Raw genomic sequence first — 16,235 nt, 5'->3', positions numbered from 1 at the left:
AATTTATCCTTGTGCTACTGTGTCACTAAATGTTTGCCTGTATGTGTTAGGTCATGGAAACTCCTGACGTCTTTTATCTGGCTTCGAAAACAGATGACCTGCCATGGTGTGTTTGAAAACCAAACAGATTTATTAGATGCCACAAATATTTTCCCGTTAAACAGCATGACATGGAAAGTAAACTTGATCCTGCGCCGTGTTACGTTAATGATGATGAGGGTGGCGTGTCAAAAAAGAGGACCTTGATAAGTCGGCCTCAACATCCTCTTTTTGTTATCAGCTGTTACTTCAGCAACCCCCTCAGGGTATCCATCTTGGGAGCAGCAGCCTCCAAAAATCTAATAGGTAATCTAGTAAGCCACCCTCACAGCTCACAGCTATTATAAAAGGCCTAGACCTCTCCCAAGTCCCACACGTCGGGACCAACAACATCAGCTGGTTCATGCACAAAGGCTTGCTCTCACATCTCTCACTCGAGGCCACAGACATCTGCCACCCCTCAGCACCTGTGCTCCCCAACTCCATCTGCGAGTCGACAACCTCCCAGACAACATGAAAACTCTCCCTCTGTTTCCTCTTCTGATGCTCAGCCTCTTGGGAAGCTCACTGGCCGTGACCGTATCGGTGAGTAAATGAAGCGATCAGACCTCTTCGCCCACTCTTCTTCCCTGCCAGCTGTCAAGCCCCCTCCTGGTGAGGCTGAGGGCAGGGAGGGAGCGGGCAGGTGCGTGGTTGGCATAGCTGGACTGGCCATAAGGCAGACAGGGCATTTGCCCGGTGGACTGTTGATGATGGTTTATTTATTCATTAACAGATGATTAAAAATGTTGTCCCAGGCTTATTTATCTCTCTCTCGATGCCTGTCGGCCCACTCTGGGCTAAAAAGGGCATTCATGGGCAGTCATGGGTGAGCGGTTAGGGCGTCAGACTTGCATCCCAGAGGTTGCCGGTTTGACTCCCGACCCGCCAGGTTGGTGGGGGGAGTAATCAACCAGTGCTCTCCCCCATCCTCCTCCATGACTGAGGTACCCTGAGCATGGTACCGTCCCACCGCACTGCTCCCCATGGGGCGCCACTGAGGGCTGCCCCCTTGCACGGGTGAGGCATAAATGCAATTTCGTTGTGTGCAGTGTGCAGTGTTCACTTGTGTGCTGTGGAGTGCTGTGTCACAATGACAATGGGAGTTGGAGTTTCCCAATGGGCTTTCTTTCACAGCTTTCAAAGGCCCGGCTTGATTTTTCACCCCAGGCCAGCCCTGGTGGTTGGTGCTTGAAAAAGACTCCTTTCATGTTCAGTGTTGCCAGACTGGGCGGGTACCCGCCTAATTGGGCTACTTGGGATGAGCGTCGGCAAAAATGGGAAAAATTGGCCATTTGGCGTTTTTTTAAAGCCGTTTTGGGCCCATAGAAGTCAATGTCATTTGTTGAATTTGGGCGGTTTTTGAGAAGCTTTTGGGCGGGATTTGGTCAGACACATCTGGCAACACTGTTCATGTTGCCTCGGGATACGGTTTCTATTGTCTAGACTGCTGATGTTTGTTTAGCCGAGTGTGAAGAGCTTTAATCTTTAATCCGAAAATTTCCAGAGTTAACCATTTACGTATCAAGCTATTCAGACAGCTACGTACGTACACACTGCGTGCAATAATAGCCCCAGGCAGCGGATTAATGTGAGAGGATCTGTACAATGGCTCTCAGTGAATTCAGATGGACCATTGATGGCCCTAATAAACCAGAGAACTCACCCTGAGTGGACTTCTTGAGTAGCTTAATGGTTTTAGTATTACAACACACAGTAATTATTGGCACTCTAATGGGTCTGCTATCTTTGGATGGTCCTCCTAGAGACTGACTAACAAGCCATCTGTTTGAAACCTCTTGACCTGTGAGGGTTAGAGTTTGGGCTAATTTTAGTATTAATGTGTTTTTTTGTGCTGTTCTTTTTTTTAGGTTTTTTTTTTGTCTTTTTGACTTTATTTTTATGATTGGACAGTGAAGTGTGGTGACAGGAAGCGAGTGGGAGAGAGAGACGGGGAAGGGTCGCCAAAGGACCCGGGCCAGGAATCGAACCCGGGTCAGCCATGTGGTAGACGAGTGCCCTACCGGTTGGGCATGGCAGGGTCTTTTTTGTGCCTTTCATTGTAACAAAGTGATAACCCCATGCGACATTAGGTACTTGATACACAGTACCATAGTGTTAAGATAACAGTAGCATTATGGGATAGCACTCTGTATGATGCGAGTTATGTAAAAAGGACGGTAACACTTTATTTTAGGGATACATCTATTAGCACTAATACATACAATGTGCCTGTATAAGTAACTTGTAAGGCATGTACAAAGCAAAATCAAACATTTGTTAGGCATGTATTCGCAAATGTCTTGTTCATGCACAATAAGGGACTTAGTACCAATTTAACCTTAGTAAGGACCTAGTAGGCCTTAGCGTTTGCTTAGTACATGCCTTACAAGTTACTTATGCAGGCATTAACATTGTATGTATTAGTGCTAATAGATGTATCCCTTAAATAAAGTGTTACCAAAAGGACAATGATGTTTTAGTTCTATAATCGATAAAAGCTATTATCAAGGACGTTTTTACCTAAGAGCAGAAATAGAGGTGGCCCGAAAAGCTAACCCATCCGGGCAACACTGAATTGAAATTGAACCGAATTTTAAATATATGAGGTTCTCTGCAAGAGACTAATGTCGGACAGGCACTGTTGGTCAGGTCAACTAACAGAGTTTAAACATTACTGCAGCTGATGAGGTGTGACGGAATGCGCCTCTTTTTTGTTTTACAGTTTGCCGATAAGGTCTACTAAATTTATGAACAGGGGAAACACCTGTAGGCTTTTTTTAGCCACCACACAGGGTTGGGAATCCAAAGGTCATTACTTAATCAGTTACTGTTAAGAAGTGCTTTGTTAAACAGTCTTCAGCCAGAGGCATTAATTAGGTACGTGCTTGGAATGTTTAATGATGGGTTCTAATGTCCCTTTTTGACCCTGCTGGGACTTAAGGCTACAGATGACTTTGATAATAATAATAATAATAGGCTACCTTTGTCCTGATCTTCAATCTAATCATTACCACATACAGATCACTGCCTTTTTTGCCCTGTATGTTTCTCTGTGGTGTTTTACCATTGATATTATCTTGGACTCCTTAATCTCCTTCAGAGATGTACAGTGGTATCCTTTGGCAGATCCAGCGTGTACCAGGACATAGAGTACTTTCAGTCTTTTGTGCTCTAGTCTAGACATTGCCTCATACCACTCTGATAATATCAGGGCCACATCACCCACCAGGTTGGACTAAGCTTTTGTTCTCTGGTGCTACAAGCACCCCCGATTTATCTTGCTTTGCCTCTAAGTTCACACTGTGTTCCCTCTTCTCAGAGGCTGGGGGCCATAGGCTACACCTTCTTCAACTTTTCTTTTCTTAAATGTCCAGAGAGAGGTCTGTTTCAAGATTGGTTGCGGGAATGGTTATGTGCAACTGCTGCAACAGCTAGGGCTGGGCGATATGGGAAAAAAAACAATATCACGATATGGATTACTTTATATCACGATAACGATATAGGCCTATATCACGATATAGCACAATTACATACGTTTTCAGTTATTATCTTTATTTGCTGTTCATTTTTTCATGTCGCAAAACAACATTTCTTTAAAATTGATCTTTTTATTCTTATTTTTACAGTTACATTAACTTATAGTGTGTATTGTGACGACATGAAATGTAATTAAATTATATTCAATTGTATAAAATTGATAAAATTACTATCACGATATAAACGATATAGGAGAAAGGTCACGATATACACTTTTATATCACGATAACGATATATATCGTCATATTGCCCAGCCCTAGCAACAGCATATGGGTATAATGTGCCAGTAATATCCAGGCTATAAACTCTGTGTGGTTTATCATGACGTGGCTATTGTTCGGATTAGTACATGAGACAAGCACAGCTAGAGGGGAGCTACTTAGCTCGGTAGCTAATCTTGTGTAAATATCCGTTGTTACAACATGGACACCTGCGGCTAATACAAAAGTGCGGCCTACGGTATAAATACTCGATTTTTGCTTTTTGCTTTTCTTTGCTAACTTTTGAGGGTGTGTCTTACATTTGGGTGTGTCTCATAGTCCAGAGATTATGGTTAAAGCAGAGAATCGTATATGAGAGTGAGATAAAGCAGGCGGGTTCTTTTCTGGTGTCCACTTTACGTCGGATGAACGCCCCTTTAGGAGACCTTCGATTAGGAGACCTTCGGAGTCTTGAGGTAGAGAATAAATGTCCCCTTAGCGCTGTAGATGGCGGTAGTGCACGTCTTGTGCAAACACCACGAAAAGAGAAGAAGAAGGAGGGACAACGCCCCCTTAGGAGACCAAATTTTGAGCACACGCTTTTGCATTGAGTGGGCGTGTTTCGATTACTCTTATTATATATCCAACCTCTTTGGTTAAAGGCTGTGTTAATGTTTGACTTCACACTTTCCCCCTCAGGATGGCAGCTACAGCTTCTCCTTGGAGTCGGTGAAGGTCCTGAAGAGGCTGATGGAGGCGCAGGCCCGGGAGATGGAGGTCAAGGCCCTGGCCAGCCCCCGCTTCGACCCATTCCATCACACGACGCCCGGGGCACAGCTCTGCAACAACCCCACCCTGCCGCAGGAGATGAAGGCAGTGTGCATGGAGCCCCAGTGTCATGACCTCTTCGTCAGATTCGGTATGTGGAACAAAGGGGCAGGCATGGAATGCATAGAAAAGCAGTGAGTGAGTGAGTGAGTGGGTGTGTGAGGTGTGTGAGTGAGTGAGTTGAGTGAGTGAGTGAGTGAGTGAGTGAGTGAGTGAGCGAGCGAGCGAGCGAGCGAGTGAGTGAGTGAGCGAGTGAGTGAGTGAGTGAGTGAGTGAGTGAGAGGGGTGAGTGAGTGAATTGAGTGAGTTGATTGAGTGAGTGAGTGAGTGAGTGAGTGAGTGAGTGAGTGAGTGAGTGAGTGAGTGAGTGAGTGAGTGAGTGAGTGAGTGAGTGAGTGAGAGGGGTGAGTGAGTGAAGTGAGTGAGTTGAGTGAGTGAGTGAGTGAGTGAGTGAGTGAGTGAGTGAGTGAGTGAGTGAGTGAGTGAGTGAGTGAGAGGAGTGAGTGAAGTGAGTGAGTGAGTGAGTGAGTGAGTGAGTGAGTGAGTGAGTGAGTGAGTGAGTGAGTGAGTGAGATGGATGAAGTAAGTGAAAGAGGAGCCTGTTCAATGATGAGCTAGTGTTCGTCAGATACATTATGTGGACAAGGGGCATGAGTGGAATATTATGTGAGTGGAGGGAGTGGATGTATGTACTATGTATGGACGGATGGAAGACAAATGAAAGGGGAAGAGAAGCTGAGCGAGGTGATACTCTCTTTTAGTTAGTCTGGCTTTCCAGAGACCGGACTGAAAGTACTCTCCTGATTATGTGGATGTTATATCTTCATAAGTGCCTTTACAATCTTTGAATTGAGGCCAGTAGAGTGTGTCTGATGTGCAAAATTGCCTCCTTTGGGAAAATTGTGTGAAATTAAGGAGACAGTTTCAGCGTTTTTATCTGTAAGTTGTGCTTCCAAAGAAACAACAGTTCCCAGATGAATTAAGTTTAGGCTTTCAGCAATAAAAACGCTTGGCCTATCTATTACCAAATATCATTGAAGGGAGAGAATCACATTCACATTAGTCGCATGCTAAGTAATCTCAAACGTAGTTATTCAGCCACACCGTACTATTGTTGCTGAATAAACCCAAGAAAATGGCACTTCTGATTATTTTTCTCATGCCATCATCATTATATAACTTAATAAACCACGTAAAATGGCAAATACTTGAATAAAACTTGCAGACCGGCTTTTTGCAGAAAAACAGGACGACAGATAGTGTATCCTTGAGTGGTGTGCACGTGCAGGGCGGATAGTGCAGCTCTTATGAATGGTGGACTTACAGTGAGTGAGTGAGTGAGAGAGAGATAGAGGGGGGTGGGGGGTAGCCTGGTCCTGACCATACCATAATATTACCATTTCATTTCGTATTCATGGTCTGGCATTTGTTTGCTCTGAAGCGATTGTAGGTAGCAGGAAGTTTGCACTCAGTTATGGTTTGAAATTATTGGACACCTCTCACCCAATCGCCGGCAGTTACTCAACAACAACATAGGGCAGACCAATGGCTCTGGCGCAGATGTGTACGTCATTGTCACAAGCGTCCTCCCCCTTTTGCCCCCACGTGGGGGGCGTATTCGATTATTGGCTATTTTCTTGAAGGGGGGGGGGGGGTGTTGCGATCAAAATTGTACTGCTCCAGGCACTCCACAGAGAAGCACGGCCAGACTAGTGGAGCCAATCCTTTGGCGGAAGTACTTGGAATGGCTCGCGAGGCTAGGGGGGGTTGGGGGTTGGGTGGATGAAGTCAGTGAACAAGGAGCCTGTTCAATGATGAGCTAGTGTTTGTCAGATACATTAGGTGGACAAGGGGCACGAGTGGAATATGTGAGTGAGGGAGGGAGGGAGGGAAGGAGGGGGAATATGTGAGTGAGGGAGGGAGGGAGTGAGGGAGGGAGGGAGTGGATACTATGTATGGATGGATGGCAGAAAAGAAAGGGGCAGAAAGGGGAAGAGAAGCTGAGCGTGGTGATACACTCTTTTAGTTAGTCTGGCTTTCCAGAGACCGGACTAAAAGTACTCTCCTGATTATGTGGACGCTATCTCCTTAAGTGCCTTTACTATCTTTGAATTGAGGCCAGTAGAGTGTGTCTGATGTGCAAAATTGCCTCCTTTGGGGAAAATTGTGTGAAATTAGGGTGGCAGTTTCATCGGTTTTGTCTGTAAGTTGTGCTTCCAAACAAACACCAGTTCCTTATTTCAGTTTAGGCTTTCAGCAATAACAACACATGGCATATCTATTCCCAAATATCATTGAAGGGAGAGATTTCGCATGCTAATCTCAAGCTTTATTATACAGCCACACCGTACTATTCCAAAAGTCAGCTCCCACATTTTTAGTGCTGAGTAGTAGTGATTTGCTCGCTAAAGTGATCGAATAAAAGTGATTTAATTTATCACAAATGAGAGTTTTCCTCAGCCATCCTGGTCATATGTCTGAAGCCTGAAGGTACTTTTCCATTGGCTGTGCACAGGAGGTGAATGAGGAAGAATAAGAGCCCAATTTGAAGGTCCTGCCAATGGCTGGAAGTTGGCCCTAAGGGCCAGAAGAAAAATGTGCTTGATTGGACTCTTAAAAAGTCAAGTCTGTTATGGGTGGCACACCTCCAACGCTATTTGGTTTCAGCTTTTAATTCTAGCCCAAGGGTGGCTGTCTTGCTTAATCACTTCAGACTCTTGACCCCTCGCCAGGAACTGCATTTTTAATATTGCAAGCCTTTTATCTTCTTACCTTCTCTAACCTCCGGTGTTTAAAACTTTAACTGCACATTAGCTATTCTTTCCATTTCCCTATCCGTCTATTACAGGTGATGTACAGTGCAGGCGCATGAATGCACATGCATAGCATATCAATGTTCTATTTCCACTACAGTCTCTACTTTTACCTTCTTCCAAGGACCTGGCGACAATTATTTTCATTCTGTCCTAAAACAACATGTTTTTGGGACACCCGCCCGCCCCAATATGATGCTTTTTGTTTAGGGCCCTGAGAAGCTCTCAGCCTTCTGAAAAGTATTCATCTACCCTGTTTCCCAACCTTTTTTGTCTTGCGTACCCCCTAAGCCATGTTGTCATATGAAGAATACCCCCCTCATGCATGATGTATATCGATTCTGCTATCCCAAAGTGGCTTCACCCCATGTATTTGTTATAAATTATTACATTTCTCCACGTACCCCCTGAGGTGTGCTCACGTACCAGTGGTACACGTACCCCTGTTTGGGAAACACTGATCTACCCCATACTATCCTTAGGTCCATTATCCAGATGCTGTTGTTACACCCAAAGTCATTGCAACTGCGTAGTGTGGCAAACAAACAAACACTGGCCAGTAATTTAACATCACCTGTCTTCGTTTTACACAGATGGACGTCCTGTTGGGACACAGCACCTCTTTCTACTCATCTTTGTTCTGATTGCTTGCCATTCCACCGCAATCTGTCTCAACAATTCCAATGATGTGAATTACAAGGTCACAGCATCTCTCAGGCTCAGCCTGTCTTGCTCTCTGTTGCCCTCTCTTATGGTACAAGACCATAAGTACAATCTGTGATGTTCCCTTCAGAAAGCCTGGGCTATCACAAACAGATGATTGGAACAACATATATCATTAGTTTGATAAGTCAGTCAATTATACTCTTTTATTTATTCTGTACGGCTCTAGTGTCGTGCCAATGTGGCCTACCTGTCGAGTTTAGCGGCAAACTACTCCTGGGTCAGGATTCTCCAGGGAATCTTCTATTGGGGTTTGAGATTTTGAGACTGGTATTCTGACAAAGCAATCCACCTCAACAACAGCCTGGCTGAGACACATTTCTACCCTAGAGATAGACTGCTACTTCAGTAACACATCTGCCTTAATATTACTCAACATCTGGTTGAGTTACATATTATTTAATAGCCATGGTTGTGGGTCTGCCCACAAACTGATATTGAAATGTAGCTCACAGTCAGCAACATCACGCACAAGTGGTCACAAGATGCATACAATAGGTCACGTGATGCATAAAATAGAACTTAGCCCACAAACACACCAGAAGAGAGTAAAGCTGCAAAGAGTCCCTCGAAATGTGTTCATAGGAAGAATGACATGAGTGATCAAAGCGACAGAATATGCCTGTTAAAAGCGGAATTCAAGCATTCCGACATTTCAATTGGTTCTTGCGGCTGTCGCGGAACAGCATCATAGCTAATTAGCACAATATTAGCTGAAGTTCACCTACAAACTGACGTTCATGTCGCTCAAATCGGCTGTATTCGCCACAATCGCTTTAGTCTCTTCTGTCACAAGCTCGTTCACACAAAGTCAATTACTTCAGTTGCCAGTGTCACGCTTGTCACCTCTGGTGTCAAGTATACTTTATTGTCAAAAATTATGCAACAGGGTTACAACAGAAGTTTTTAATTGTCTCCAATGTGCAGTAAGTTATATAAATAAGACATTGACAATAATCACACTCTCTCTCTCTCTCTCTCTCTCTCTCTCTCTCTCTCTCTCTCTCTCTCTCTCTCTCTCTCTCTCACACACACACACACACACACACACACACACACACACACACACACACACACACACACACACACACACACACACAATGTGTAAATTAACATGAACTGATCTCTGACACACACACACACACACACACACACACACACACACACACACACACACACACACACACACACACACACACACACACACACACACACACACACATACACAATGTGTAAATTAACATGAACTGATCTCTGACACACACACACACACACACACACACACACACACACACACACACACACACACACACACACACACACACACACACACACACACACACACACACACACACACACACACACACACATACCGTATGTGAGGTGTGTAGGGTAAAGTGCAAGAGACATGGTGAATGAAATGCTCATGGAATGTTCTTCAGTGTTTTTGGAGTGTTCATGTAGTTTTCTTCAGTGTGTTGATGAGTCTGATGGCTTTTGGAAGGAAGCTGTTCCCCAGTCTGCTTGTGCGGCACCGCATGCTATGGTAGCACTTTCCTTAAAGGTACACTGTGCAAGATTTTTAGTTGTTTATTTCCAGAATTCATGCTACCCATTCACTAATGCTACCTTTTTCATGAATACTTACCACCAACATCAAACTCTAAGTATTCATTATGACTGGAAAAATGGCTCTTTTCATACATGAAAAGGGGGATCTTCTCCATGGTCCGCCATTTTGAATTTCCAGAAATAGCCTTGGACCATACAAGAAAATATTAGTTTATTACTTAGTACACGTTCATGAAAAGATCAAATTTGCAAATAGGCAGCCCAGTTTCAATGAGCAACATAGTTGCAGTATCTTTTTTGACCATTTCCTGCACAGTGCCCCTTTAAGGTTGTAGGGAGAGGAGTTTGTGTGCTGGGTGAGTGGGGTCTTTGAAAAGGTTCATTACTCTCTTAGAACAGTGTGAAGTGTTCAGGTCCGGGGTGATCTGATAATCTTTCCTGCAGTCCACACCGCCCTCTGAAGTGCCATCTTGTCTGCAGCTAGACAGCTGCCGTGCCAGACAGAGACACTGCTGGTCAGGATGCTGTCAATAGCACCCCTTTAGAAAGGGGTGAGTGCAAATGTGGGGAGGTCGGCTGTGATACATAGCTGTGATTTAGGGTGCCCTGAACTGCATAGCACCATAGGAAAAACAGCTAAATCACTTTTGAACATCACTCTGACCTCGAATCTGAATCCCTGAATAAGATGATGTATGACTGCATATCTCAACTTCCCCTGACATTCGCTGATTTATTTTCCTTTTATCATCACCCTCCCACCTCCCATCCCTCTCTCTCCTAGTCCATATTCACCTGTCTGTCCCCTACTGCTTCTTTCTTTCTTCCACTCACCACACCTTATCCCTCTCACTTAAGGCACTTCACCAGCCTTTCAAAAAGTGTATTCCGATTATCATCGACTTTCAAATCTCTTCGAAACTTGGTCTGACCAAGAGCATGACAATTATCGTTTCCCAAATGGCATGGATGACCCGCCTCCCAAGGCTTTGGCTGGGCCCAGGAGGACAAATACATCCGAAAGGGCCCCAAACCCAATACATACATTGTAATGAGAATCCAATTCTGGGCCCCCTTTCTCACTGGGCCCAGGACAAGTGACCCCTTTGTCCACCCCTGTCGGCTTCCCTGCCTAGGCTGGCTACTTGACTTGATACCAACAAAATGGGTAGAGTTTCACTAAGACTAAGAGGGCTTGGCCTGGCTACAAAAAGTGTGATGTGCAAGCACATCCCAAAAAAGCTATTGCTGCGGGAGTGGAATTCAAACGAACGCAGAAGCAAAAAAAGAGGAAATGTCGCAGAAGCTCCCTGGCTTTGAGAGGAAAGAGGAAAAATCAGCACAAAGTTTCTACCTGCAAGATCTTCGCCAGGTGTCCCGTCAGGTGTTCTGACGAAGACCTTGCAGATGGAAACGTGCCGATATTACTTTGTTTTTAGCTTCACCAGCCTTTCCGATAACACTTTGGAATAACTACCCAAAAAACCTTTATAAACACTTTATCAACATTTAATAATAATTCACATTTAACAAAGCATTTACAAATGTTTGTAAATTAGCAAGAACCAAACTACAACTGCACAGTGGAGTGGGAATCAACTTTTATGTGGTTTCATGCCTTCTGGTCTTTGGAGTAGAAACGTCCAGGACCGATGTGACTCTGCTGTGTCTACTGCGTCAATATAATATTTCTTTCCCATTTATAAACATTTATAAACATTTTGTTGATAATTAGTCCATTATTTATAAAGTGCTTGTAAAGGTTTTTATAGGTAGTTATTCTAAAGTGCTAGCACCTATCCTATCAGCCTTTCTGGGTTTTCTTCTCCTTATAGTCCTCTCTCATTCTCTCCTCAACTCCACCGGAGAGAGTAGAGAGAGAGAGGTTCCGCTGGCCCATTGTTTCCGGGTTCTATTATTGCAAGAGCGGGGTGGGGGAAATCCCCTTTTAGGCAGACCTAGGCAGTCCTAAGGACTGTTCTATTCAATGCTAGGAGTATTATGACACACCCCTTTAGGCAGACCGGAACCTGGTCATGTCAGGTGCCCATAGCAACCTATGACATTGGCATATCTCTATATGCTTAAAGAATCTCTGACTCCACCCCACTCCACCTTCTGATACCCATGTCTGTAAAGAGTAAGCTAATGTGAGTGTGCCCTATAGGCTCTGGCAATGTGAGTGCTGCTGCCGCCACAATTCAAGTCGTCTGGCTCTTAATCTGAGTGCCCTGCCTCTGACGATGACCACCTGGGTCTTCAGGCCTCTCAATCTCTCTCTCTCTCTCTCACACACACACACACACACACACACACACACACACACACACACACACACACACACACACACACACACACACACACACACACACACACACACACACACACACACACACACACACACAGGCGCACACACACACACAAATACAAACACACACACACGCACGCACGCACACACACACACACACACACACACACACACACACACACACACACACACACACACACACACACACACACACAGGCGCACACACACACACACACACAGGCACACAGGCACGCGCGCGTGCGCACACACACACACACACAGGCACGCACACACACACACACACACACACACACACACACACACACACAGGCACGCGCGCGCGCACACACACACACACACACACACACAGGCACGCGCACACACACACATGCGCACACGCACACGCACACGCACAAACACACATTTAACCCATTACAGGAAGGCAGAAAGTCTCTAATATAATCTTGTTGTTCCTAAAATTATGTCTTACCCACACTGAATACAATACGATCGACAATGGAAGCAGAAGTAATTGACTTTAAGCTGGTGACTAAAGTGTTTTGGGTGGCAAGAGGCAATTTGACCGACTTGAGCAACAGTTTGAAATTGAATTTCAGCCAACAATAAGGTAATGGTGCAGTTCGGCGACAGCCACCGCAGCCAATGGGAATGTTGAAATGTTTGCATCTTGCTTTTAACTATTTTGGCGCTGTCGCTGCTTGTGTCATTGCATGCTCTGAAATAGTCCAGCGACGCTTTTGGAGCTTCATGCAGATTTTGTCGCATTTAGTTTGCATTCATCTATTTCGTCAGACTCTCTGTAATGTCATAGCAATGACGTATGACAAGATGTAGCTTTTTCAGGAAACAGTGAATTGGATTGATTTGTGATTGATTGTGATCCCATCTGCACTGAGAGGCTGCAATGCATTTGTTTTTGATAGATAGATCTATCACACAGGAAGACATACAAGCTGACAGACCAGCATGAGGGATGCCCCTTTTTAATTTCAGATATGGATTAAAAAAAAAAAACCTGTAGTTAACACAGCAGACTTTTTGGCCAATGAAACAAATTATACGCCATGGAAGTTGATTGGCAATGTGAGGTAGATGAAAAGCTGCCACACATCTCAACACAGCTCAACTGTCAGAAAAACTTTCAGCTCACTCCACAGTGTCAAGATTTACACCTGCTGCTTGGTCTGAAATGCTGAGTGATTCAGATCGTACCAAGGTTAGAAGACTGTGACTTGTGACAATGAGTGACAACGAGCCAGCGCTCTCACTCTCAATTTATATCTCCCTCTGTCTCTCAGAGTATACATCTCCCTCTGTCTCTCTCAGAGTATATATCTCTCTTTGTATCTCTCGCTGTATCTCTCGCTGTATCTCTCTCTCTCTCTCTCTCTCTCTCTCTCTCTCTCTCTCTCTCTCTCTCTCTCTCTCTCTCTCTCTCTCTCTCTCTCTCCCCCTCCATCTGGCCACTAACATGAGCAATTCTATAAAACACAGCTCTGCTCCTGCTCCTGCTCTTGCCAACCCCTGGTGCTACGTTGGCAGCATACATACACACATACTGTAGGTTGGGGCCAAGATGACATGATGTGTGCAGAAAAATAAATAAACAAAACTGACACTGGACACTGAGCCAGTGATTCATTGGACAAACAGGATATTTTGCACTGTTACTTGTGGCAGTGCTACTGTGTAAATCAACACTCAAGGAGTCAAATGTAACACTCATGTTGGCCCAGCGAATGAACACTGCAAAACTGCTTATTGCCTCTTTTCCACTGCCGGTTTTCTGGTAGGCCTACAGCTCGACATAGTGTGACTCGGCCGCATGGGTGCCGCGAGGGGGGTTAAGGTGTTACAGATTCTAAGGGCCCGACAGCTCTGACAGGGCCCTGGAAGGATGCTGATAACATAATTTGTCATTTTGGGGGCCAAAATTTTATCTTTCATGGGGCCCAAAATGTGTATCAGCGCCCCTGCGTCGGCTGCCACTTTTTGCTTTTCGAATAGGCACGACAGCTCAATTGTGAAGCAAAAAAAATGGTGGCCGAGTCGCGCTGTGTCGAGCTGTATAGGCCCTACCAGAAAACCGGCAGTGGAAAAGAGGCAAGTGAGAAGTTTTGCAGTGTTCATTCGCTGGGCCAACATGAGTGTTACATTTGACTCCTTGAGTGTTGATTTACAGTAACACTGCCACAAGTAACTGTGCAAAAGATCCCGTCTGTCCAATGAATCACTGGCTCAGTGTCCAGTGTCAGTTTGGTTTATTTATTTTTCTGCACACACGGCTGTGGAAAAGAGGCAAGTGAGAAGTTGGCTACAGCGGACAGCCGGCAGGGACATTATCAGACTAATGGAAGGTGGATGCACAGGGCCGCTGACAGCTTTTGCCGGGCCCGGGACAAAGCCATCTGAAAGGGCCCCCTACCCAATACATACATTATAATGGGGACCCAATTCTGGGCCCCCTATCTCCCTGGGCCCGGGACAACATACCCCTTTGTCCCCCCTTGTTGGCGGCCCTGGTGGTGCACAAACATGCATACTGTTGATTTGTAGCCATGTGTCTTGGACGACATGGACATCACGGGCGGCTTTCAATCTCAACTGCTGTTTGCTTTTGGCCTGTCTGGAGGTAGAATAGAAATAGAGTGAGAGGGAAACACAGTGAGATGGAGACACAGAGAATGAGACAGAGACCAATAAAACGGCTGTGTGTGTTTTAAACAAGTCAGGCATGTGCGTAAGTGTGTCACTTGTAAAACAAGATGCAAGCACTTGTCTCTATGTGTTTGAACACATAAAAAAACACAGAATGAGCTCACACTTTCACTGTGAAAGTGTGTTCCTGCATGTGTGTGCGTGTCTGCCTGCCCGCCCACCTGTTTGCCTGCTGTGTGTGTGTGTGTGTGTGTGTGTGTGTGTGTGTGTGTGTGTGTGTGTGCGCGCGTGCGTGCGTGTGTGCGCGCGTGCATGCTTATGTGTTTGATTTTCAGTGTGAGTGTGAATGTGTTTGCACAGGAGTGTGTGTGTGTCTACAATGTGAATTCATTTAACCTTCCATCTGTATTCATTTGTTCCCCTGTCCCCGTCTGTCCCTCCCCTCCTCTCCTCCTCCTCTCTCTTCTCCTCTCCTTCTCTCCTCCTCTCTCTCCTTGTCTACTTCTCTCCTCCTCCTCCTCCAGTGGCTCTCATCACTCCATCATCGGATCCGTGCGAGATCTGTGTCAGCCCGGCGTGTACCGGCTGCTATTGATGTGGCCATGACCCTTGACCCGAACACACTCCACTGGCATACAAAACAACGGCCGCACGTCACGACCGCACAGCACGTCTCATCTTCAAACCCTCTTCAAACGCCACTACTGCCACACACACACACACACACACACACACACACACACACACACACACACACACACACACACACACACACACACACACACACACACACACACACACACACACACACATCTGGGGGTGCATTTCTCGAAACCATAGTTGCTTACTATGTTAGCTACTTTGATGTTTTCGATGTAATTTCCAATTGCCAACTACTCAAGTTGCTAACAGGCTAACAACTAAGCTTTCGAGAAACACACCCCTGCATTGTTATTATCATATCGAAGATCCACATATAAATTACCCACAAAATTACCCACTGTGAAATAGAGTGCTCTGGAGCAATGGCTGTCTTATTAGGCACAATCAATCAATCAATCTTCTTTATTCTTATGTGCTGTCCATACAATACACAGACATTAGTGTAAGACAAACATAGTCCATCAAATGGCACAGACAACCTATCCTGCTGACCTTCCAAATCAATATTCTCTGTTGTGATGGTCGTCCATTTATATACACACAGAGACGTGTGCGTGCATGCACATGCGCACACATACACACACACACACACACAAACACACACACACACACACACACACACACACACACACACACACACACACACACACACACACACACACACACATGCGTCCACACACACACACACGCATGCGTGCGCACACACACACACGCACACACACACACACACACACACACACACACACACACACACACACACACACACACACACACACACACACACACACACACACACACACACACACACACACACACACACACACAATGGCA

General features: G+C 45.3%; 1 protein-coding gene across 1 annotated transcript in view; it reads left to right on the top strand.

Moving 5' to 3' along the window:
* The window catches only part of LOC134462953 (guanylin-like), a 17,353-nt gene extending 2,017 nt beyond the window's left edge, over window positions 1-15,336 (top strand). Inside the window, exons 3-4 of the mRNA XM_063216223.1 lie at window positions 4,518-4,737; window positions 15,266-15,336. Of these exons, the coding sequence (XP_063072293.1) occupies window positions 4,518-4,737; window positions 15,266-15,336 (291 nt within the window). The remainder of the gene's footprint in view (window positions 1-4,517; window positions 4,738-15,265) is intronic.
* The last annotated feature ends 899 nt before the right edge of the window (window positions 15,337-16,235 follow it).

The sequence above is a fragment of the Engraulis encrasicolus genome, chromosome 14, assembly GCF_034702125.1.
Source record: "Engraulis encrasicolus isolate BLACKSEA-1 chromosome 14, IST_EnEncr_1.0, whole genome shotgun sequence".
Taxonomy (NCBI): domain Eukaryota; kingdom Metazoa; phylum Chordata; class Actinopteri; order Clupeiformes; family Engraulidae; genus Engraulis; species Engraulis encrasicolus.
Note: the sequence above shows the minus strand (reverse complement) of the source record. Positions and strands in the feature narration are given on the sequence as shown.